At 42.6% G+C, this 23,407-nt stretch overlaps 1 protein-coding gene across 1 annotated transcript; it reads right to left on the bottom strand.

The window, feature by feature from the left end:
- Window positions 1-7,519: 7,519 nt before the first annotated feature.
- Window positions 7,520-23,197, bottom strand: st6galnac5b (ST6 (alpha-N-acetyl-neuraminyl-2,3-beta-galactosyl-1,3)-N-acetylgalactosaminide alpha-2,6-sialyltransferase 5b). The gene is made up of 6 exons (XM_037113495.1): window positions 23,054-23,197; window positions 21,377-21,648; window positions 20,625-20,843; window positions 12,399-12,808; window positions 11,163-11,270; window positions 7,520-9,226 (listed from the first exon to the last, which is right to left on the bottom strand). Exons 2-6 carry the CDS (start codon window positions 21,395-21,397, stop codon window positions 8,992-8,994), a joined length of 993 nt encoding a protein of 330 aa, XP_036969390.1. The 5' UTR covers window positions 21,398-21,648; window positions 23,054-23,197; the 3' UTR covers window positions 7,520-8,991.
- Window positions 23,198-23,407: the final 210 nt, after the last annotated feature.

Here is a 23,407-nt window from a genome sequence, read left to right as displayed (position 1 = left end):
GAAGAAATTATGCAGTGTTTCATTGGAAATATGTAGGAGTTTAATGTATTAGGCTTTTCATTCTTTGCTTATAAGAGTGCCAACCAACCCTTGACTGCCTCTGTCATATTTGTGATTAATATCTTTGCTATTAGAAGTTTCCTTTACCGAAATATGCACAAAGAGAAATACTGATAATTTTGAAATTTCTCCTTGCTCATCTACTTTCATTCTCTGGCGTGTCTCTCTTTTGAAAACAGCATATTATACCTCAACAAGTACAAACGTAGGCAGAGAAAAGAATCATTGATTTTGGAGCATGTGGTCACATAAAAATGCCTCTCCGTCTCAAAATGATAGCCCGTTGTTTTGATTTATTTCCTCCATCAACAGAAAATTAAAAAAATAAAAGGCCTGAAGTGAACCTTTCACCAAACAAATCTATCTCCTTTCAACTCGATTCAAAGTATTTGTTTGTTCTTGAAGAGGCAATTCAAAGTAAGTGGTTTTGCAAACTTAAAAATACAGAAAACATTCACCCACACGCAATCAAAAAAATAATAATTGTAGCACATCGGCAAAAAAAAAACAAGATTTGAAAGGAGCTGAAAGACAACGCCAATAGCGCCAATAGCGTCCAGCAACCAAGTGTAAACACTTTATCTGTTAAGGCACCAAATGAATCCACACTCTTTTACCTCAGTCGTACTAGTCATAAAAACAAAAACTGTTTCTGCTTGGCAAAATGTGACACTGTGGATACGCTGCACCTATTGACACACTGTCAATACATCTAACTTATTAAACACAAGCAACACATTAACATGTGGTGAAAGACTGCCGATGTATCTTGTGCATCTGTTTTGGTGTTTTCATTGGTTCTGACACTTCTGAATTTAACAAATACAGTATGCAGGATAATGAGTACACACAGCAGGAGATGATCCAGCAGATTCACAAGTTACATGTAAAAAAAAATGATCTTTTTCATGAATTCTAGGCAGCCACTGAAAGAGCCCAACGGCAAAATAATGTGCTGCTCTTCACCATTCACAAATGAATTGATTAGTTTTAGTCCGTGATTGACTTCCTGCTGTGTCTGCTCTCATTGTAAAAACAGAATATCTTGATGTTATTATAAAATCTTCTTTGAAGCTCTCTCGTGTAGCCAAATGTTCAGTAATTATCCAACAAGGTGACTCCTGATAAAATCTTCTCCAAGGTGACATTACACCCTCAGGTGTGGTGTCACACAGTATCTTCTGTACGCTGTAATGACCAGCAGTGAGGCGGTCGGTGACAATGCAAGGCAAGCGCAGGCATGGGAGTGCAATCATATTCTTTTGTTGGCCGCATCAAATGGGGCTGCTGTAAAAGACTCGCTGCCTCAGTGGGGTTCAGATGGAGCCGGAGTAGATTGAGCGAGATGGGAAAATGACACATAATGCAGCCTTTTTGCCAGTAGCTTCCTCCTGTCGCTTCCTCCTTCACATCTCCATGTAATCACAAAATGAAACTCTCCTGTGGAAAGATTCACGGGTAGAAGAAGTACTCCCTCCCTCTGTTCTGCCCCATCTTGTCCCTCTCATCGCTACATCTCTCTGTCTGTCCGTCTGTGATCCTGACCAAACCATTCCCCTCATTCGGTGAATTGTTAATGGGGCAGACTTGGTGCAAAATGTGCCAGAGCTGTTTATCAAGCCAGGAAGGGACCGCTGATAAAAAAGCGGTCAGTTAGTGTTGGTGACGCCTGGTGTTTGGGTGACTGGAACACGGGGGATTGAGAGCGCCATCAGAAACCTGCAGCCGTTTGAACACAGATTGGGTTAGCGTCCCCTCAAATTCTCATCTTTTGCTAATATCTCACATTTCCCAGACACGGCACAAAATGATTCCCTGAAAAGGTCACAACACTTGATAGTCACTGAATCATCCAGCAGTAACAACTGAGAATAAGACAACATCTGCCTGTTCCTCCCAGATGACAACCTGTTACGACCAGGGCCTTGGGGAAACCCTGGTGCAACATGAAAATGAGACTCCCCTCTTCCCATCCTCCAAGCACCACCCGCAGCGAAGCAGTTTTACAGTTTTATTCAGAACATAGTGTGTACACAATCACACAGTGTCTGGGAGAACAGAGGAGAGCCTCCAGGAACTTAAACCCTCATCTTCCAGGAAGGAACCAATCAGCTCCCCGGGGGCAACCTGCACTCACTCGGTCGCACCTGCAGCCAATCACACACACACAGACGTACTCTCACTCACTCAGGTGAGAGGGTTATTGAAACACAAATAGAAACATTGATGACCTCTAGGGTCATGACACAACCCTCACATATCACCAACGCAGACACCAGGGAAACTACAGAGAGCAGCAAATGTGTGTAATTACGTTATAGTCCCTCTGAAATTGTCAGGCTGAATCTGAGATATGACCTTTATGAAAGCATTAAGCTTGGATAAAGACCACAGCTAGGAAGCAAAGCCGAGATTTGTGGTGTTATAAGTTCGCTGTGGCTGAGACAGGTTGGGATTTGTGGTGCAACTGTTTATTGCTAGAGGTAGAGTGTATGAGTCTACATCATCTGTTGTGATTGTGTTGTTTCACAGTATGTTGTCTGGGTTACTATGTTATCTTGGTTTGTCGATTCTGCTCCACTTACAACTGAAGGTGCATGACACTACCAAATTGGCAAGCACAGGTCAAAGTTACCCCATGGGGTATCCTTTTGTCTTGTGAATTCTCTTCTATTTTCATCATGCTTTTGTTCACAGTGCTTGTCATGTTAAGGAAGGACCTGACATAACACCCACATCAAGTGGAAACAGAGCGCTGATCGCCTGCTGGGAGCTCGAACATTTAGCCGGCAGGACAGTCAGGTTCAGCGATCACGGAGAACAGAATGACCTCAGAGGAAAAACAAACAGGCTGCTCCTTCATGAGACACACGGCTGTAATTAGCGAGGAGCGTCATGGGAACAGCTCATACACTGTTGTCCTGGACTAAAAGGAGTGGAGGCACAGCTGATCCTTTACCTCAGCTTATTGATGAGCGGCGAAAACCTTCCCGACAGTTCTGCAGATAGTGCAAACATGAGCGGCATCCTGCAAACAAAGCAACTCTTTGACACCAGAGTAAAGGAGGAAAATCTTTCTTATTGATTCTCTCCTGCTGGATTTAAGGTGAAAAGATCATCTTACAGTCCTGTATGATGCCTTCAGCTTTCCACCCCTACCGAATGCCTCTGAATCATAAAAATAATAATAATAAACTAACGCCCATATGCAACATATTAGTAGCTCTTATTTAGCAGCGCAGCAACAGAAAAATATGCAAAATAGCAATGGCAATTTAAACGTGACAATGTTTTGGTGGCAAACTTTTTATTTCTCACTATGAAGCCAAAAATGATTCACAGCATATCACATGATGCACATGACTCAACGACAGCAAAAGTGAAAAGGATTAAGGAGCTAGCGTTTGAGACAGAAATAGGGCGCTTGAGTGTTCTGCAAGCAACCAAATGGGATGTGTGGTTATTGCCATCATAGTGAGCAATCCAGCCTTACTTCAACTGAAACAAAAAAATGAAGATGTTTGATTGAGACAGTGCCTGACACACTTCAAGACAGGACCTTTTGATGATATGTTGTTTTGTTGTTGGGATTCCTGTTTACTTTGTACACCCACTTCATTCAGCGGGGTTGTGCTCTTGGTCAGTCTGTTCATGTTTGAAGACCGTTTGATCAGAAAAGAGATCCAATATGCAAATCTTCTATTGCTGCGTATCAGTTTTTCTTTTTAAAAAAAAAAAAAAAAAAAAAAAAAAATCAGCCCTGGGATACATTTTTAAATCCTACTCATGCTGGCTTCAGAGGGAAACTCCACAGATTCTGAACACACAGAGTGTTTTTTTTTTTAAAGGTCCTGAAGGGATGTGACCTGAGGCAATGTTGGTTGGGTTGAAGACGTAAAGTTTAATTTGAAAAAAATGGTGTGAGGTCAGGAAGAAGTGAGCTGAACAGACCTCTGTAGCCTTCTGCTCATCTTTGCTGGAGGCTTGCGGCATGGGGCAGCATTAGCCGTTATGGACAGGAAACACCTGAATCTCTGACTAAGCATTCAGAGGTTATGTTGCATTTGGACTACAAAGGTGGCAGGGGCAAAAAAAAAGATGTGGGGGGGGGCAGGTTCACACATTGCATTGCGTTTTTAGTCCCTTGTATTTTCACCATAGCCACCCTGAGGTGTCCTGATGGCCTGGTGGTTAAATGACGCATTCCATGTGACACCACATACCGAGTTTGATTCGACTGAGTACCTTCGTTTGATGTTGCCCTCTTTCCACATCTCTTCACTGACATGTCCTGTTTCTTTTCCAAGTCAACTGTCAAACAGGCTATCTTCTCCTTTCAAGATGTCACACATACTGTAGCTATGGTGGAAGGGGAATGCTTTTCAGCTGAAAGATGTGCTGTATGTATCCTCACTAAATTATTAAAACAGAAATCAATCTCAATCTCTTCTTCCTCTGAAGACGTTTTTTTCAGGAGAGTGTCCTAACCAGATCATCATGTCTGAGGACGTATGTGGTGTCATGTACTTTACGCAAATCGCAGTCTGTAATTCTAGGCTATAGGAAAAGGATTGACTTGACTTGACTTATGAACACAGATAAAGAAAGCGGCAGTGCTATGAAGCTCTCAAGGCCGGAGGGCAGCCTTGAACCATCCAGTCTGTTCCTTAATCATCCACATTGTTGCTAATTTGACTTTAATGATGATTTCAATTTCACTTGCTGCGCTATTGCACATTATCAAATCACAGCACCTCTGCCTAATGTTACACCTCTAGACCTCATACGCATAACAAGTGTGTCAAAGACAGGCTTTTGTGGTCTTGGTCGGTGGAGCCAGAGACAGAAAATGCCGACACACATGAGGCCACCAGGGGTCAGTGCAGACTCGAAACACACGGTGCTGTATTTACAGAGAGAAAAGTTCAGTTTAACGACTTGTTTTATTGATTCTGGCCATAAAAACCTTGATTTAGTAGAGGTTTAAGATGACCTGGTGATAATGATGTTGATGATGATGGTATTTCTTACATTCATGCTGATAACATTCCTACCATCCTGCCATCATGAACAGGGCAGATCTATAACTCAGGCTGTCTCAGCCACAGTGCTTATCAACAGCAGGTATGTGGTTACAGTATGTCTGATATTTGTCACTGTAAAAACAAATAAAAATAAAAGAGGCAGAAAGAGAGAGATAAATGTGTGTGTTTATCCTGCTGCTCCATTTAGAGATAAAGTTGAGGTTTAATGTTGAGGAAAAATAAGTTAATTCATTATGTTTCCCACTGCTCTGACGGGGTTTGATAAGAAGCAGCCCTAAAACTGCTGCTTTCGGTGTCAGAGTCCACGTGGCAAAGTGATTCACATTAATGAGAGTTGCAGTGCAACTGCATCGGTAAATAATATTCTATATATAATATCTTATCGTGCCGTTCAGTGCAAGACTCACAGTTCTGTGTAATGGTGTGCTCAACAAATTCAAAAGAATGTAGAGCAGTTGAAGTTACCATAAGATGTTCCAGGGCAGACATTCCAGATCAACATTTCTGCAATGCATCACATCATGTTCACATATAGGCTGAGTTCCACATTGAAGGTGATGGTGTTTGAGGGACAGTGTGTTGACATTTGCAAGTGTGAAACTACTGGATCATTTTAAAGTGCCCCTTTGCACATTTTCAAGCCATGTTTGTAGCAACGAAAACCATTTGTGGTGAGACATTGGGACATTTTCCCAGCTGTGCAGCAACAAAAGTGGTGATGTTAGGGTAAAACATGATCTTTTCCGAACCCAAACAAGGTGGGGTTTGTGCCTAAAACGAACCAGACCATAAGCACAGCATTACATCAACATAGAATTGAAAATTTAACATTGCAACTGAAATAAAATGTGTTAACAAATCCATGGTTTGCAGAAACATATATTGCCAGTATTTATTCTGGTGATTCCCTAAATTGCAGAATTTGCTGCTAGAAAACTGTCTGAATAAACCTGGCAACAATCAACCATTTCATCTAAAAATGTACTTCACTGTAATTTGACTATGTAATAGTTTAAACACGATCGAGTAAAGCACATTATACTTATTTACAATGGGGAAAAACACACTAAATCATGAAACCACTGTTTTTATATCAAATGAAAATGCATTTCGTGAATTGTTAGATCACAGTTTGGTATCGAGAGCCTGAAGTCAGAAAAAAAACATCTAAAAAATGTTATTTTGCTGAAAGTTGGATGAGAAGATTGATACCACTGAGGTCAGCGGCTGGTTAGCTTGGCTAAGCATGAAGAGGTGCAAGTAAGCCGACTATATTACCTCCTAACAGAGCCAGGCTAGCTGTTTCCTGCCTTTCTGCTAATCTAAATTTATTGGCTGCTCGACCTACCTTGATATTTCTTGTACAGAGTTCTCAATGATATCATGTAATTCAAATAATAGTCGGCAAAAATAACAACTTAAATTGATGACATTAATATATTCATACACATATAAAGAAATGTCTATCATTAACATTAAGTGTCTAAATATATAAACCTCACTTTTTTTCTTTAATCACTGTTTGTCTGCTCGGGTGTCCAAGGTCGATGAAAATCATGATGTTGCCTGAGGCATGTGTAAGGAGGAGACAGCAGACTCATTGGCTTGTCCTTTGAAGCCTTTAAAAATCCAACCTTTCTACCTGAAGCATCAGTAATTGGTGTGCAAAGCACACGGCACAGCGCAGATCTCAGGAGCAGTCAGTGCACTTAGCATGACACCTCATCACTGCCTGGGCTTTTCTCAGAGCACCTGAGAGCTTCACATCAGAATTCCACCCGAGTACAGGCAGGTGCTCGCGGTACAATCTGAATGAACACAGGAACAGGCAGCAGTCAGTGTCTTATTTGCAGCCCCCTGTGCAGGACAGCACATCTTGAATCTGCAGCAGTTGTGGTGCTCCCCTTCGCCTTGGAGACGCGGTATAATCCCTCACTAACAACCCTCTCCCCTCTGTGTACTGGAGAGGCAGAGACAGAAGCCTGTGGGTCAGCATTGGAGAGGCTGCTCGGACACTTTGATGTAATCATTCGTCCCAGTATTACAGAGGCTGAGTCGCTCCCCACTCAGAGGGGATGCCTTTGAGGGCTTGTTCTGACATTTGGCTTTAATAAACAGGACAAAGATGGCCTGGAGTATCACACACATGGGCTTTTCAGAGGGGCCATCTGTTGCAGAACAAGAGAACAACATAATATCTTATTAACATGCCCCTTCAATATGGAGTGAGTCGAGGTATGATTTTGTTTACAAATTATTTTTCCAAAGCATCGCAAGAGTGAAAGCAGATCACGTAAGCAGCATCTTGCTTCTGTGAACAAAACTTCCAGTTGTGGGTCAAAGATGCGTCACAATTTCCTCTGAAACCTTTTTTTTTTTTGCCCCCCCCAAACATGATTTGAGTGACGACTTACTAACTTTTTATTGGATTTAATGTCATTAGTAATTTACTGATACATTTTAAATAACTGCAAACTGAATCTCTCATATGGAGTGTGCGTGGGAACAATACGAGACACTCAGACCTCACGCTACAGGCTCTGAAAAACTATAAAGGATCATTTTCACAAGTTTTCTGACATTTCCTTGACATAACATTCATTCAAGTCAACAAAAAAAAAAAAAATCTATATCTTAAATTCATCCTGTTAAAGTTAATTGCAGCACTAAACAAAAACAGACCCAAATCCATGTTGGACAATAATTGTTGTAGCCTCACACCATCTGCCCCAGTGTTAGACTGGAAGGCTGCCTGCTCTCAGTCTGTTATACCATTGGTTGTCAGCCTGGTGGTCCCAAACCCCAAGGGGGTCATGAGATTATTTCTTCCAGGGGTTGCTCTGATAGGACATTCGCCTCCCTGTTTTGGCACTTTTAGGACTTTTTCCAGACGCAGTTTGTCAGTTAAAAAGGTCCCAGTGCTGAAGAGATGGGTCACCAACACCAACCTGATGTTTCCGGGCAGCTGCAACACCAAAGGGTTGATAACCACTGTGTATTACACTAGACTGAGGAGGTCATAATGTGTCCTTAAAATGTATCACTTCAAAATAGAACTGAATCTATTACTTCACTGATTTTGTGAAGAATCCTTTCCAACAACTTGATTCCTAACAGCACAAGCAACTGTTTGAGGTGCCAACATTATAATTGCAGCAGAAGCTTTTTTCTTCCTTTACACAGTTGTGATATAAGTAGACTACTTGAATGTTACAAGGTTGGAAATACACAGTATAACTAGGCTGTATGTAACAACTACACCCTAATTATACGGTGTCTGCAACTGTAGCGGTCACACCTTTTCCACTGTTCATCATATTGTTGAAAATTGGACAACTGTTTGAATAAAGTGTGTACACATTCAATTATAGTGACTAAAATATCACAATCAGCTTTGAAGACAAAACCATGTTTAATTTGTGTGTGAAGCATAAACTCACTGTCACATTCACAGAGACAATGGGGAGATGACCTCACAGCCCTTTATGAATTCAGTTTAATGAAAATGAATCAATCATGCTGCAGTTATTGCAGCCCTGTACTGTCTCATGCCCGTCTGACAGCTCAAGTGTTATTAAAGCCGCTCTACAGAGAGCAAAAAAAAAAAAAAATACACTTGAGCCCATCTCCATGGCTTTGATTCCAGTATGAAATTCATCCTATTATAGTTACACTTCCGAAAACATTGTTGAGGCTTTGTGCTGCCGCTATTATGCAATGATCCCATTCTGCCAAGCAGCTTAGGCAGTAGGCTAACAGCCACAACAGTTGCATGGTCTGTCCTACTGCTGTCTCATGCATTCATATCAGCTGCAGAGAGAAGCTGCACGCTGGAATCTGTCCATGCACATATTCTACACTTCTGAGATTGTCCCTGGAGTGAACCTCAGGATCCAGGAGTGTATGAGCTGTTCATGTTGGTGGCGACGGCAGTGGGCTTCCAGTCCGGCTGGTAAAAGTGGATGTTGCGGGTGCGAGCCCAGTTTGCAAACACCTTCTTCTCCGTGATGAAGCGGTGGTGGCTTCCTCGCCGGCTCCTCTCGTGGGAGAGATACATGGTGCACTCGTCGGGCCCAGAGGGCTCGTAGTAATGATACGGCACGGAGGGATGGGAGGAGGATCTACAAGGCGGGAGAGCAGAGGAGAAAAGAGAAGAGTGAGGCATGAAGAGGCACCAAAGTCAAAGTGTGAGGGAGGGAAATGGAGTGATAATTATGAGAAGAGGGCGGGGGGGAGAAGGGAGTGGAAGTGAGTCACAGTGGGGAAGAAAATGATGACAGCCACGGAGGAAAACAGAAAGATCAGAAGAATGTGTGCTCACAGATGTGTTCATTATACACCATCTTATTCCTCTGATAGCCACAGTTGCAGCACGCTCAGCAACACGAGAGTCACTTCAATCTGCACCCAATTTTTCCATGAATATCCAAATGTGTCAAACTGTCCTTGGTGCCCCGAAGGTGACATTAGCTAAATAATTCTTCCATTTCTAGTGAACCTGAATGTTTCACAGGCATATTCAACTGCTGTACTTGGCACCTATTAAGTGAATGATGTTGTTTTTATCATAAAAATGTCAAGATGAATGTTCCCACGGGGAACAAAAACCCCTGTCATTCAACAGCCTGACTGCGTGGCACTAAACGACACTTGAAGTTGTCACTGCAGGGAGCAAATGTTATATCGTCACTGCAAGTTGAAGACGCCATTAACGATGCACTAGACTAAGATTTTTATGTAGGAAGACACCCGTGTTGTCACAGTAAATCACAGAGTGGAGCTGCATCCACTCTGTGCACCATTTGTCCTGTCTGATCAAACAGGAAGTGACAAACTGAAGACTTGAGACCTGAGGATAATGGATTAGATGAGACGGGATGTTACAGAGAGCGTGTGTGTACACAAAGTTAAAATCTTGGTGCCTTTCACATAATCATGTGAATGATATCATGTATATGATAATGGTCATTTAAAATGAATGTGGTTTCAAAACACAAAAAATAAGCCTTTTGCCACTTGTTAAAAAGTGGCACATGAGGGTTGTTTATCTATACTCGTAATTAACGAGGTGGAATCATCTTGTGTCACTTCATTAAAATTTATGATGCCTTCAAATGAGTCCGCGAGATAGTGTTTCCACCTGACGAGTCAAGGACACGACACTCTTGGCTTTGAGGTGGTGTAAGTCATGTCAACACCGTTGCTAGGAAACTGACAATAAAAAGGGGACACTGCCTTGTTTCTTTTCCAAAGGCGCTTCATGGTTTTGTGTTTGCTGCATTTTTCAATGTCAAATGCAATCGATAACACTTTAAAACCGTTAGCAAAACAACACTCGTGAACCCTGAGCTTCAGTTTACAGAGGCTCATTGTGGGCCTTCTTAGGAACACGCCAACTATGACCCTACTTGAATGCACCAAGTCGACAAGTTTTAGCCTATGCCGACATCATTACAGTTTTACTTTGGGCACAGCTTTCATTAGCGGTATTTTCAGACACACCAGGCAGCTGCTCTCAGCGAAATAGCTACAATAAACTCGCTGTGCACTACCTGCCCAACAGCCAACAGGCAAAGTGAGTGACTAGCTGATGATCTAAGAGGAGAATCTAGCAGTTGAAGTGTCAGCTTTTTGCACAGGAGTTAGTGGACAGAAAAACAGCAATACAAGGAAAGTGCATATTAAGCTAAGATTTAGCAGGCGGCAAAACGCCAATGCTAACGTTTGTTACGTGAATATACAAGCTGGTAATATGTCAGTGTTGTGTTCTCGGATTGTTTAAACTGCCCCCAAGTCTCCGGTAACATGCGGGCACCCATTACACAGGTCGTTTAAGTAAGTAGAAAGCTGTGCTCTTAAATTCATACAAATTAACCAAACTTCATCACCTCCCTTTGGATGAAAACGACCAACTGGCCAGCTAAGGGTATACCAAAGTCTGTGTCATCTACAGCACAAAAATGTATTGTATTTGTAAATTGTGATATGTGTGTAGTGTTGAAAAAAAAAACACACTGCGCACCTACATACTTGTATCAAAGAACGACCTGACAGTACCTGCAGAAATCTGGTGGCACCATGCCAAACACGTTGGTCCGGTCACATAGCTCGAGGGCTATGGCCATGGTGAACCATCCGGTACTCAGCCAGGAGTTGGAACTCTTCCTGAAAGACAATGGTCACCATCTTTAGTACATCCATACTCATGTAGTGTAAATATATCCAGAACACTGGAGACCAAATGAGACTAAATGGATTAAAGCCGTGAACACACGTCTCTATATTTTACTTGAGCAATCATCTTTTCGTAAATGGAGGCAAATGACAGATTGAAGAAAGACCGTCGTTGTTTCTATTATACACAACAATAAAAGGAAATATCCATGACTAATACATTTATTCTGGCACTGCTTACATGAAAGCTGACGTGATTGGATCCCCCATTCAAATACAACATCCTCTTATCCCTCCTTTTGGTTCACTCTTCACATGCAAATGAGATTATGAATGGCTATGGATGTCTTTATCTATTTGGCTCTTTTTTTGTAAGCCAATATTCAGATGGCCATTTTCTACAGCACTGATGTACCTCAAATTAAGAGAGACAGGCAACCATCATGTATGGAAGGCAGGAAACCTGCACCTGTATACCTATAGTATAAAAAAAATAAACTAGCTTTGGTGGTCCTCTGTAGATCAAAATCCTGCTTGGCATGCCAATTTTCTTTCTGAATAATATCTCTCTCTCAATTAGTAAGTAGAAGAACAGATTCTGCAGGATGTTATACAGCATATATTCCATACAGAATTTACTATTAATCTATGGGATGGCCGCTATCTTTGGATAAAGCTCACAAATTCCTAAAATGTCACTTCCAGTGAATATTTGTGAGTTCCCACTCCAAGATACTCATTTATGCTATCTCACCATCTTGTTTTCTGCTTATAATGACCAGGGAACTTTGATCCACTGAAATGTGTTTCTTTCTGATCTTGAGCAACTTCTGTTAATGTCTTACTACATGGAAGCACTACATAACAAAATACTTTGAGATACCCTCCCTAAGCTGAGCATCAGTGTGACAACTGTAAACGTGGTACCAATCAAATTCCTTAAAATCCTTCCAGACATAACAGACACAAGTGTTTTAGAGTGCGTAGAACTTCATCTTTTGTGAGCAAGTAATAAACAAAATCTGTGTGCTTGGAAACAGAAAATGCAGTCAGTTTGTCTCAGTTTAGTCACACCAAGACAAAACTTATACAGACAAGACTGATTCTGTGAACATTTACCTATCAACCCCCGTTTCCTTTTTAAATAGTTCATCAAATTTCAGCATTTTGTTTCGGGAAATGATGTAGACTTTGAGTTTGGGCAGTAGCTGGTTCAGCAGCTTGAGGTGGTTGTAAACGTTCCCTTTTCCATCCCGTCTCATGAGGCTGCTCGGGCCCCAGAAGATGAACGCTGTGTCTTGGCTCACGTTGAGCAGCTCCTGTCGGCTCCGCAGCACCCTCTGCAGGCTGGAGTGAGCTATGACACGCAGGCTCGTGCGCTGACCGACATCCTGCTGATAGCTGACGCTGGGAGCGTCGTTCATACGGATTACACAGTCAGAGCTGTCGATTTCTCCGCCTCTCTTGCTCCCAGTAAGATGGCCGGAGCTGGTGACTAGGGCACAAGTCCTGCAGTGCATCTTCAGAGGCTGTAGAGGTGAGAGGTTAAAAAGGTCAGTAAAAGTTGTAGCCCAAGTCAAAGAACATTGAGGACAGACTGAGGCATAAGACAGGCTTATACTAGATGCCAAAGCAAGACTGAGCAGTGCTGCTGTATCCAGGTTTTAATTGTTAAATCCATAGTAAGCAGTGAATACAAAGTACAGCTAACGATGATGGGGATGTCATCAGCTCTGCAGATATTTGGTAGCATTTCACACATTAAAATGTTGATGTGCTGACTGCACCAAAGGAAATGTTATGGGACTGCAGCAGATACATTGTTATATGTGCCACATTTCATGGACATCCATCCAATAGTTGTTGAGATATTTCATGCAAAACTACAAAAATGATAACCCTGTGGTAGTGCTCAAGAAAAAAAGTCAGCAAGACATTGCCCTTAAAAAGAAGCTAAAACTTCAAGTAGCAAAAGGGGGGAAAATGAATCTGCAACTGACTATAGTAGTAGCAGAGATCCTTACAGTTTGACCTTAAAATCTGCCAAGAGGAAAAAAAAGAATGACCCTGAAAGAGTCCAGCACAGTGTGCTCAACGGCACATGTCGACACAAGAGCGTCACTTGATCTAAAGCATCTGTGATGAAGAAGACAACACTTTATACATTAATTCCAGGCTTTTTAAATGTATATTCACAGATTAATGAGGTTTTCCATCAAGAGCACACACACACCGATACCTGAACAGAGCATAAATAAAGTGACAGAATTGAAACAGAATTGAGCAGCTCGGCTGGTAATGGGATGTTCTGTCAGGTATCCTATTATTCAAATGCACTGCAGATTATCATGGTTGACAGTAGAGCAGGGACTGTTCATTCAAACACAGAGCAATGTTCTTTTTCCACAAAAACAAGGAATGCCTGTCGTCAGAACATGCTCCCTTTGTACAAAAGTCCACTTCACTCAGAAAGTCATTCATGTATGCCAGGTTTGTGAATGTAGTATGTATTGCAGAGCTTGCACTGCATTTACCAGGTATTCAGGTTGTTCTGCCCAACCAGGCTATCAAAGTTGGGAAAAGGCGAGCTCGGATTGAATGATCCGACAGCGAAAACCCAGAGACTCTTCACATGAATTATTCCCAACCTTAATAGGGAGCTACATTGGCATTCTGAACTGTGCTCTGAGCTTCACACTCCATCAGTTTCTGAGGTGGCAATGTGTGTGTTCATCTCTGTGCCTGCGTGTCTGTGTGTATGTGCACGTACAGGTAATATTACCATCGCCACAGGCTGTGCTGCTCCCACTGCTATATTTATAAAACTCTTCCACTATCTCTGTGACCCCACACTGAATGATTGCCTAGTGTGGGTGTATGTGTGGGCGTAGGTGGTGTGGATGTCCTCAAATCGTTGCCGGATGTGGCCCCAGATATGTAGTGCAATCACGTTTCTCTGGCAAGAGTCTGCAACTATCTAAAAGTGTCTCAATAAGAAAAAAAAAACTGTTGTAATCCCCTCTATACACAAAAACACACATAATCGCTCTCTTTGTGTCTCCTTCACATTGCCCAAAACAATCCACATCCTGCTGGAGTGTGTTTGCACTCTCTGTTCGCAGACCCCCTTCCCTCAATAACAGGTAGGCAGGCGCGAATTACGTGCTTCACCACCGCACAAACACACCCTCCCTGACTCAGCCGGGGGAATTTTTTTTTTTTCGTCTTTTTTTCTACATTCAACAGATAGAGTGCATTTTCCCTTCTGCACCGTCCAAACAATTACTCCCAAGTAACTTTTAATCATTCTGGAAGTCGGGGAATGTGTTAAACTAGTTAAAGCCAGTTGAAGGTTGCACATTAAAGTGTCCTTGACAATCACGTTGAGGCTCCAGTGCCAGTCCCACTATAGCTTCTGACAGCTTGATGATGCTGGGAAATAGGCACTTACGGACCATGTATCACTACGAGAGGGGCTTTCAGTATCAGATAGAAAATATTTGAGATGGCAGGCGGCTGGAGAAGCAGCCCACAGACTGAATGAGTAATGAGTGCAATGTGTTGCATTTTACCTCATAATCAACCTTGAATTAACACAGCGGCCCTTTAATTTGTGAAACAACTAGCACTTGAACACATGCTGACTCCCACACACACTCAGGGCTGCACTTTATCATGAGGACAGAGGGCTGCCTCCCTTAATCAATAATGCATAGCCTCGTAAGAAATACACTGTCTTGGATACACCGATCCAAAAAGGCAATGATGCGATGCCGGCTGAATTAAAGAGAGCTGTGGTGAGACTTCCAGTGTCATGGCTGTGTGGTATCCATGTTTCGTCACTATCAAGAGTCTTGGTCGTTGCCAATTCCAAATGGCTGCCCCAACATTAGCTAGCATTAACATTTGGTAGCTAGAAGTAACAACGTCTTCTAGTGAAAGAAACTGGCCACTACTTGAGGGAGCAGCACTCTTGTGGCATGAATACAATGGTGGGAGGGAGGACGGAATGCCACATTTAGGGTCTGAATGTGATCAATAACACCTTTAACTTTATCTAAACTTTGGATGGACTGATTTTGGACGGACGATGAGGAATTGTGCTTGTATCTAATTGCATTCAAGATTTAACTTCGGTAACACTTCATCTGACAGGTCTGAAAATGTCATGGCACCATGCAGTATTACAAACAACCCCCAAATTATACCAACTAAATACTATACTATGATTTTCCAGGCCTGTTTGTATGTTTGGAGTCTTCTACTGTATAACTTTGGAACTTGAAAAGAGAACACTGTTGCATTCAGTGCAGCAGTAGAAGAAGATGCAGTCAATTACGGCCCACACCGACTCTCAACTCATCAGTATGATCCTGTTTATATACTTCCCATGGGATCCCAGGATCATAATTGCTTTCAGAGCAAACCCCATCAGTCAGCCACTAATATTGCACCAGAGCCTCCAAAGTACCTCTGATCGTGCAGCCTCCAGCTGCACCCATTTCAGTTTGAGACGGAAAGCGAGTACAGACCTACAGGAAAAAGGCTTGGCAAGGCTTTATAGGTCAGAGAGGAGTCATTGGTACTGAACAAGAAAGGCCCTATTGTAATTGTTACCAATGGAGCCAAAGAATAAGGCCGATATTATTCTGTATGTTTCTTGTTGTCAACAAGTCTAATCCTCACACACTCTCTCCTGGTTATAGCTTTATATTATCTTTTCTCTTGAGTTGTCCTGTTATTAGAAACATTGCAGGACATGTAAACACACAACTCAACACAATATTAAAAAAGGTCTCGAAATGTGATATCTAACACAGAAATGTTACATTTGAATTCTTTATATTATGTCCTTATTTTAAACTTTTTGTGTAGTACACTAAAATATTCCCGTGCCATTTAATCTCAAGGTAATGATCACAACTGACCGGAGGATTTTGCTATTCACCACCATTATCAGAATTAACGGATCACCCCCCAAGGATATTCTGGTTTGATCCCAACTCATCACACACTACAACTTTCTTCACCTTCACCACTAGGCACTACCGGTTACACAAAGACAGACACACAATGTGATGCTCTCAAAATTTTCCCAAATTGTACAGACGCAAAAAATGACTTTGATCTGGTTTTATGTGTGACGAAAAACACGTAACACAAACTAACCAAAAGAAAGTAAGAAAAAACAAAAGCAAAATCTGTGGATGAACCATATTAGGCTTTGGCTTTACAGGAGGATCAGGTCACTGTTGTTTTTGGTCTTTAAATGGCATTTGTTGACATTGAGGAAAATACAGCTACCTCGAATAATCCGCACGTCAACATCAATAGTACACTTCATTACTTTTCTAGAATTAGACTGTTGGCTAATAGAGAAGAATAGAGGTGGATTCAGTGGCACCTGTTGGGCGATGTGAAGACTTAACGGCTTAACGATCTGCTTTCTTTTCTCTCCGAGATTCAATTAATTGCCGCCGAATCCTCCTGACAGTTGACATCTCATTAAGCTCCTCCTGGTGGCACACATTCAGCCCGCAATCATGAACTCGGTCCGTTTCTCAATTCGAGGGAACGAAGGCGAGATAATAAAAAGGCGCTTGTATTCATATCCCTCACCCAGTCAACCTCAGATGAAGGGGAGAAGCATGTGGCTAAATCCCGGAGGACGCAGCGCTCGTTAGCAGCACAGACAACGCAACGACCCATCCCAGACAACATATCCAGATACAGATCACATGTTAACACAAGGTGTAATTGGGGCCTTAAGGTATATACAAATTAGACTATGTAAAGTCAGTCTGAGGAACACGCTGAATATCTGTTTTGCCTCAGGTGCACCCTTACTTTGAGTGGAATTTGCATATCCTGGAACTTCATCCATTAGGTAAGCTCCGTGCTATCACATGTACTCTGTAAGATGGCTTAAAAACTGTACGTTAGAAAGGAGTCAGCACAGATAGGGTACATAACAGCACCCATTTCTCCTTGGCTGACTGCATTAAAGGCTGTCAGAGCACAGAAAGGTATCGCCCGTAATAAGTTGGTACATCATAAACTAGCACAGGCACACAACCCACATTCACGCTTTCCACACAGCCTTTGTGATTAGAGCACATAAAAGGCCAATGTAGATTGATTCTGCTGACAGTTCTTCAAAAGGTCAACACCCCTTTAACTGGAATCGGCACAACATCAGCCAAGCGGGGAAGATGAGGAGCCGAGCGCAGGAAGGGAGCGGCTGTCTATTTGGGCGTTTCGAACTCAAAAGTGTGTGTGATTTGAAAGGGCCTATTCAACCCGGCCGCTCTAATTACTGTAGCTTGTCAAAGCAAAGACACGCGCCCCAGAGGAGGACATCTCAGGGAAAAACGTGCAGACATTGCAGAAGACATAATGAACAGCGAGACTGCCATACATCCGCTCAAGATATCCCACAGAAAGGCAGCGCGCCATCACTTTGAAGTCTGATCTCACAGCGTTTGGATTTGTGGGATTCAAGGCTGCTTTTCGCCTGTTTCTCACGTCACTATTAAACACTGAGAGGGCTGGAGGAAAATGTCTAGCCTTTAACCCTCAGCGCATGAAGCAGCACAGACTCTGATTAATTTGTGCCGGGTGATTTGCACCCACATAGGTGAGACATAAATGAGATCACCACCCCATGCAAGCAAGATAAGAACATAAGTTAACACGAGCCATAAAAAAAAGGCACATTAGATAGAGCTCCCGTCGCATTTTCAAGCATCCCTGGCTCCGATGAGGGCATAGCATTTTAACAGCATGTCTGGGCATTTGCATGGGCTTTTTCTGCATCTATGATCAGTGCTGCGTTAATGTGTGTTTTAACGCGTACGTGCACCTGTGTGTGTTGCTTGTTTGAGAGCCAAGATTCCCTCCAGCAGCAGACCTCATTCGACCCTTGGGGGGAGCAGTACAGACTGATCCACCCACTCCACAGATCCAAACAGCAGGTATGGTTAGTCATTCCCCGGCTCTGTCTCAGGGAGCAGCAACAGAGCTGGAACCCCGCCCCCCCTCCTGGGAGAGAGGGGGCCGAGTGACACTAAGCGGTATGAAAATGTCGCAGCGTGGATCTGTCATGAATCAGTCGTCATCCAGGAGGAGGTGGACGTGCAGGAACGACTGCACCGCAAGAAAGCTCTGAACTGAAGTCACTGCCTCTCATTTCTCTTAAGAATCCGCAGATGAATGTTTTAGTGAGGTCTGATGAGAGGTAAAACATCTCCGAGAAAACATCTGAAGAAAGTACAGGAAGCCTCAGCCAGATCAAAACTCAAACTCTCTCAAACACTCATGTCACTGACCATTAATCACTGAGAGGTGAACTGTAACCAACACTTTTTTTTCCCTTCCAAATCCTCTCCTCCGCTCGGCGCTGCCCGAGCAAAGCAATGTCCTTTCCACTCCGCTGTGCCTCGCTGCGTATCTCCCTCACCGAGGGGAGAAACGACGCTGTCTGAATCGTCTATCTATCTGAACGAGCCGTCTGTAACACTGAACCGGGTCTAAGCGATAGGCCTCCGCATTACAATAACACAGACTTACACCACCAAAAGATTCCAGCGGAGATGTCTTGAGTAGCCCTTCTGGAAGAAACCCATCCCGTTTTAAGTGCTTTTGTCACTGAATATTTCATGGTTGGACACATTAATTATGAATCAAGAAACGGAGTAAACTACAGAGAGAATTTAGAGATGGTGCTGCTGCGGCAGGTTCGGCTTTTGATTTCAGAGTTTAAGAGCTTAATTGTAATTACCGTGGTCTTACTGCTGGGATAAAGCTTCAATTAATTCCTCTTTAATCTGAGGCTTTTCCTCATTAACAGAAATTGCTTAAAAATTTCAATTCCTGCATTTACTGCAAAAATAAAGGGTGCACTAATTACAAAAATCAAGATGAAATGTAAAAGACATGCAAATGATCAATGTATTACCCCAAGTGAAAAGACCTGGACAGAATGTTGGACACAGAACAGGCTCTACCAGTTCCCCCTGAAAGCAGGCCAGTTCCCAACGCTTCAAAAAGCCATTTTCAGCGCATACCTGAGCTCTGCATTAACATGCCAGTCTCTCCACTTTACCTGAATGATGGCAGAATACAGATGAGCTGCGAGTTTTGGATTACATATGTACGAAGGTGCCACAGCAATCAGTGTTGCTTTTTGAGGGTTAGGTGCTCGACACGTATGTCACAAATGCACGTGAGGGAATTCAAATTATTTCCTGTAGAATGGCTGAACAACAGCACTTAAGGATAGCCACTGTGTGAAACACTTTAATTTGGAACAGTTCATTAGCTGACTAGTGGTTGATTATTCAATAATCAATTGCCAACAATTTTGATAATCATTTATAATTTTTTTTTTTTTATGTCTAAATCCAATGATCCTAGCTTCTTAAATGGGAATATGTTCTGGTCTTTACTCCTCCATGACAGCAAACTTGACATTTTTCACATATTTTAGACCAGCAAACAACCCAGCAGTTAATCAAGGGAATAAAAAATGTTGTCCAACACACATACCAGACAATATTAGGAATGTTTTTTCCTGCCCCAAATTTGGAGAATGGATTAATTGGTAATACAAGAAAGTTGAAATTCTCTGATTCCAGCCTATTTATCTATGACAGTAGAGCAGAATACTTTGGGTTGTGAACACAAGAAATTCGAGGATGTCATCAAGACCAAACAACTGATTAATCAAGAAAATACGAAAAGAATAAGTAGTTGCAGCCCTGGTATCAAGCAAAATGTGTCCAACACACATCCCAGACAAAATCAGGATGTTTTTTCTGCAGTTTTTCTCTTCAGTCTGGTACAACAAAGACCCCATATGCTGCCGTCGCCTATATCTCCACTGCTGGACTCTTGGCTTAGCTGCCAGTAATGCCTTTTTTCCCCCCAAATCCCATTCCCCTCTCCACACAGGAACCGAATGAACTGACAACAACCTGAAGCCTCACCCAAAACGCTACCATTGTTTTCGCTGGAACACACAACCGAGCTGAGGTTTAACCTTTGTTCTCTGTGTGGTGGGTGAATGTTTAAGCCTTGCAGCTACATGAGCCACTTTCCTACCCATTTCAGTGAAAGCGAATAGATTTCTAAAGACAAACTGGCTACTAAATATAACGGCACAGGTGCTGTTTAATCAAACAGATGATCATCCAGGTGTTCTTTCTTCAGGCCCGCCTCAGATTTACAGCAATTTAAAATCATGTGATAGTTTGGACGTGAAATGACATTTCAACGGGAGAATCGGTTGCACCCCCATCAATGGAGGACAGATCATCTCCCAGTGCACAGATGGTGCATGTTTACCTTGTGATCCATGACACCTGTGTAACCCTCAAGTGTTGACGTTTGGTCTCTCTGCCGTCTCTCCGGCTTGTCGGTGGATGGATCAGCTTTATCTAAACGTCTGGACGACGATGATGATGATGCCGTTGAGGAAGGTGATCTGCCACCAGAGCTGCTGTTGTACACCAACATAAAGCCGGTAACCATGGTGACAATGATGATGCCACTAACTCCTTGGCACTGGAGAGACACATGAAAGACACAAGTTCAAAGGGGGGAAAGCAACATGGAAGCCAGAAAAGAAGCCTCGGAGCTTGCATTTCTCTGGTCAAAAAAAAAAAAAAAATTCACAGCTAATTAAATGTCAGCGTTCAAAGCTCAGGCATCACAGCAACAACAGCTGCTCTTTGCTCGTGCAAGGCTGCGCATGAAATGTCAGCTGTGCCAGTCAACACGGCGCTGTCAACACGTTGTACAGAGCGGTGCGAAAACAGGAAGAGAGGCGGCTGGATTCAAAACATGGTCCCGGCAACAACAAAAAAAATCAACAACCTGCGCTCCTAAAACATTATCATCGTGACTACAGAAACGGGATCAATTAACCAACTGCAATAAATTAAAATAAACATGTTTTTGTTTTGTTTTTGTCTTTGTTTTAAAGTGCAATCAGGTCACAGTAGGCTCGCAACTCACTTCTGGGCAGCAAAAGGCACAAAAGCCACGAAAAGGAAACATCACAGTGATGTTTCCTGAAGGGTCTCATTCATAATTACCACTCTTGTCTTCATCTTCATTTCCCCTCGTTTCCAGCCGCAGACCGAGCCTTCATCCTATTGGAGCTCTCTCGCAGAGCGTCGGGACTCTTCAGCATGCAACACTTGAGCATCGGCGGGATGAGCGCGCGGCGAGCGGCGGCGACGCTCCACTACTCCTCTCCCATGCTCTCCTCCACAGGGACGCCCTCCACTCAGCACCGCGCTCCTCAGGGTCCTAAAGTCCTCGGCTCTCACTTTTGGTTGAGCGTTTACCTCGCTCCCAGGGTTCACTGGGGGTTCAGCAGATGGTAATTACAAACATAACATTATGATAACGTGCAACACACAGTAAGCCTGTTTCAAATATTGAAAAGGGGCTCGGCTGCCTTTTGTTTAAAGAGACATTGTGTTATATGTTTCTCTGTATCTAACCATACTTTGCATCAGTAATCCTTTTATCTTGGCGCAGTCACCAAATGACAGTCATTATTCTTAACACATTGTGTGAACCTGCTCCTTTTTCTGTGCAGTTTTCGTGGCTTTCGTGCAGAATTACAGTTATTTTCCAATGACCCAGTGATGCATTCAGTCTAGATTGTCAGAATGGGTGGGTGGTTTTCTAATGACGTGTTTTTATTCTCATGTTAATCAATGTGCCCATTGTGTCCCTGCATCCAAATCGAATCAAACGTTATCTTTCAAACGTCTTGGCATTTTAAAAAAGGTCCAGTGTGTAGGATTTTAGAGCGATTAAGGTAATGTAATGGAATATGATATATGGTTTTCATCAGTGTATAATCACCTAAACGTAAGATTCAGTGTGTTTTTTTCTTATGCTGGACAAGGGCGTTAAATAGGAGAAGTCTCATCACAATCAGTTTATAGGATGGATGTGATACCAGAGTGTATCTCTCTTACCGTCTACACAGCATGTGTGATTGTCAGTAGACGGGAGGGGGAAAGCAAGGGATTGTCCACTACTTAAGTGATCGTGGATGGCCCTGTTCTTTCAGATTGATAAAAAGTTTAAAATGCTAAAATTTGCTTTCGCCCAAGTAAAGTATTTGTGTAGGGAACACTGTTGTGCAATGAATAGGTGACATGTATTAGGAAACTGTCTTCTGTGTAAGATGAACTGTGGGTGATTCATAGGCTCACAGCAGCCAACCAGGCAGACCACTGCCCTTTATTGAGCCTGCTTCCTTATATTCTGCCATGGTTCTGTAGACGGGAATGGAAAGTCTCTAGAGCTGGTGTGTAGTGAAACACTGGCTCTAAAGACAGAGCCTTTCACATTTTTTGCCTCCATAAGGGAGGGTGAGATAAGGTGTGTTCAGGTGGTTGCAATTTGCAGCCTCATTGCTAGATGCCACTAAATCCGACACACTGGACATTAACGGCACCCACCACGTGTTGTTTTTGTATAGTGAGTGTTTGCTGGTTATCATATTTCTTAATGGAGTTTTTTTCCCCACTGAGGATTTCTTTTCATCCTGGAGACAGCAAGTATACAGTCATCGTTGACTGAAAGGACAAGCTTTATTAAAGAAATTAAAGAAATTATACAAAACCGAGAATCCAGGAAAACCAAAAACGAGTCAAAATGGCCAAAAGACAAAGTAGAAACAAAAGAGCTTAAACAAAAGCAAAGTAAAAATCCATTAAAAACACAAGGAACAAAAATCGGAAACATACCAAGTTGAGACACTGTTGATGATGCCAGAGGGAAGACATGCGGGAACTCAAAGACTTTATCCACACACACACACACACACTAACGAGGGGATGAGGTACAGGTGGAGTGAGGCGGAAAAAGGACAGGTGAGGGAAAGGAACAGAAAAATGCTGAAAGGAGGAAAAATCACACAGAGGGAGGAACTGAAAAGCAACACCAGACACATGAGGGCACAATTTCAAAATAAAACAGGAATCCCAAGAAACAACAACAAAAAAAAACAAAACAGGATCATCCTCACGACTTTATGTAGGAGCAACGACTGCTTCTGTGGCAAAACACAGCCATCAAGTAGCATTCTTCTGTATCGTGCA

This window comes from Acanthopagrus latus, chromosome 11, assembly GCF_904848185.1.
Source record: "Acanthopagrus latus isolate v.2019 chromosome 11, fAcaLat1.1, whole genome shotgun sequence".
Classification (NCBI taxonomy): Eukaryota; Metazoa; Chordata; class Actinopteri; order Spariformes; family Sparidae; genus Acanthopagrus; species Acanthopagrus latus.
The sequence above is the reverse complement of the archived record's forward strand: the minus strand, read 5'-3'. Positions and strand labels throughout refer to the sequence as shown.

Excerpts from the sequence above, each read along its gene's own strand:
- st6galnac5b (XM_037113495.1), bottom strand. The coding sequence starts at position 21,397 with ATGAAGATGAAGACAAGAGTG. Across the intron at positions 20,844-21,376 it reads TGAAGATGAAGACAAGAGTG|TGCCAAGGAGTTAGTGGCAT; the intron begins GTAATTATGAAT and ends GTGTCTCTCCAG. Across the intron at positions 9,227-11,162 it reads GTGCCACCAGATTTCTGCAG|ATCCTCCTCCCATCCCTCCG; the intron begins GTACTGTCAGGT and ends CCCGCCTTGTAG.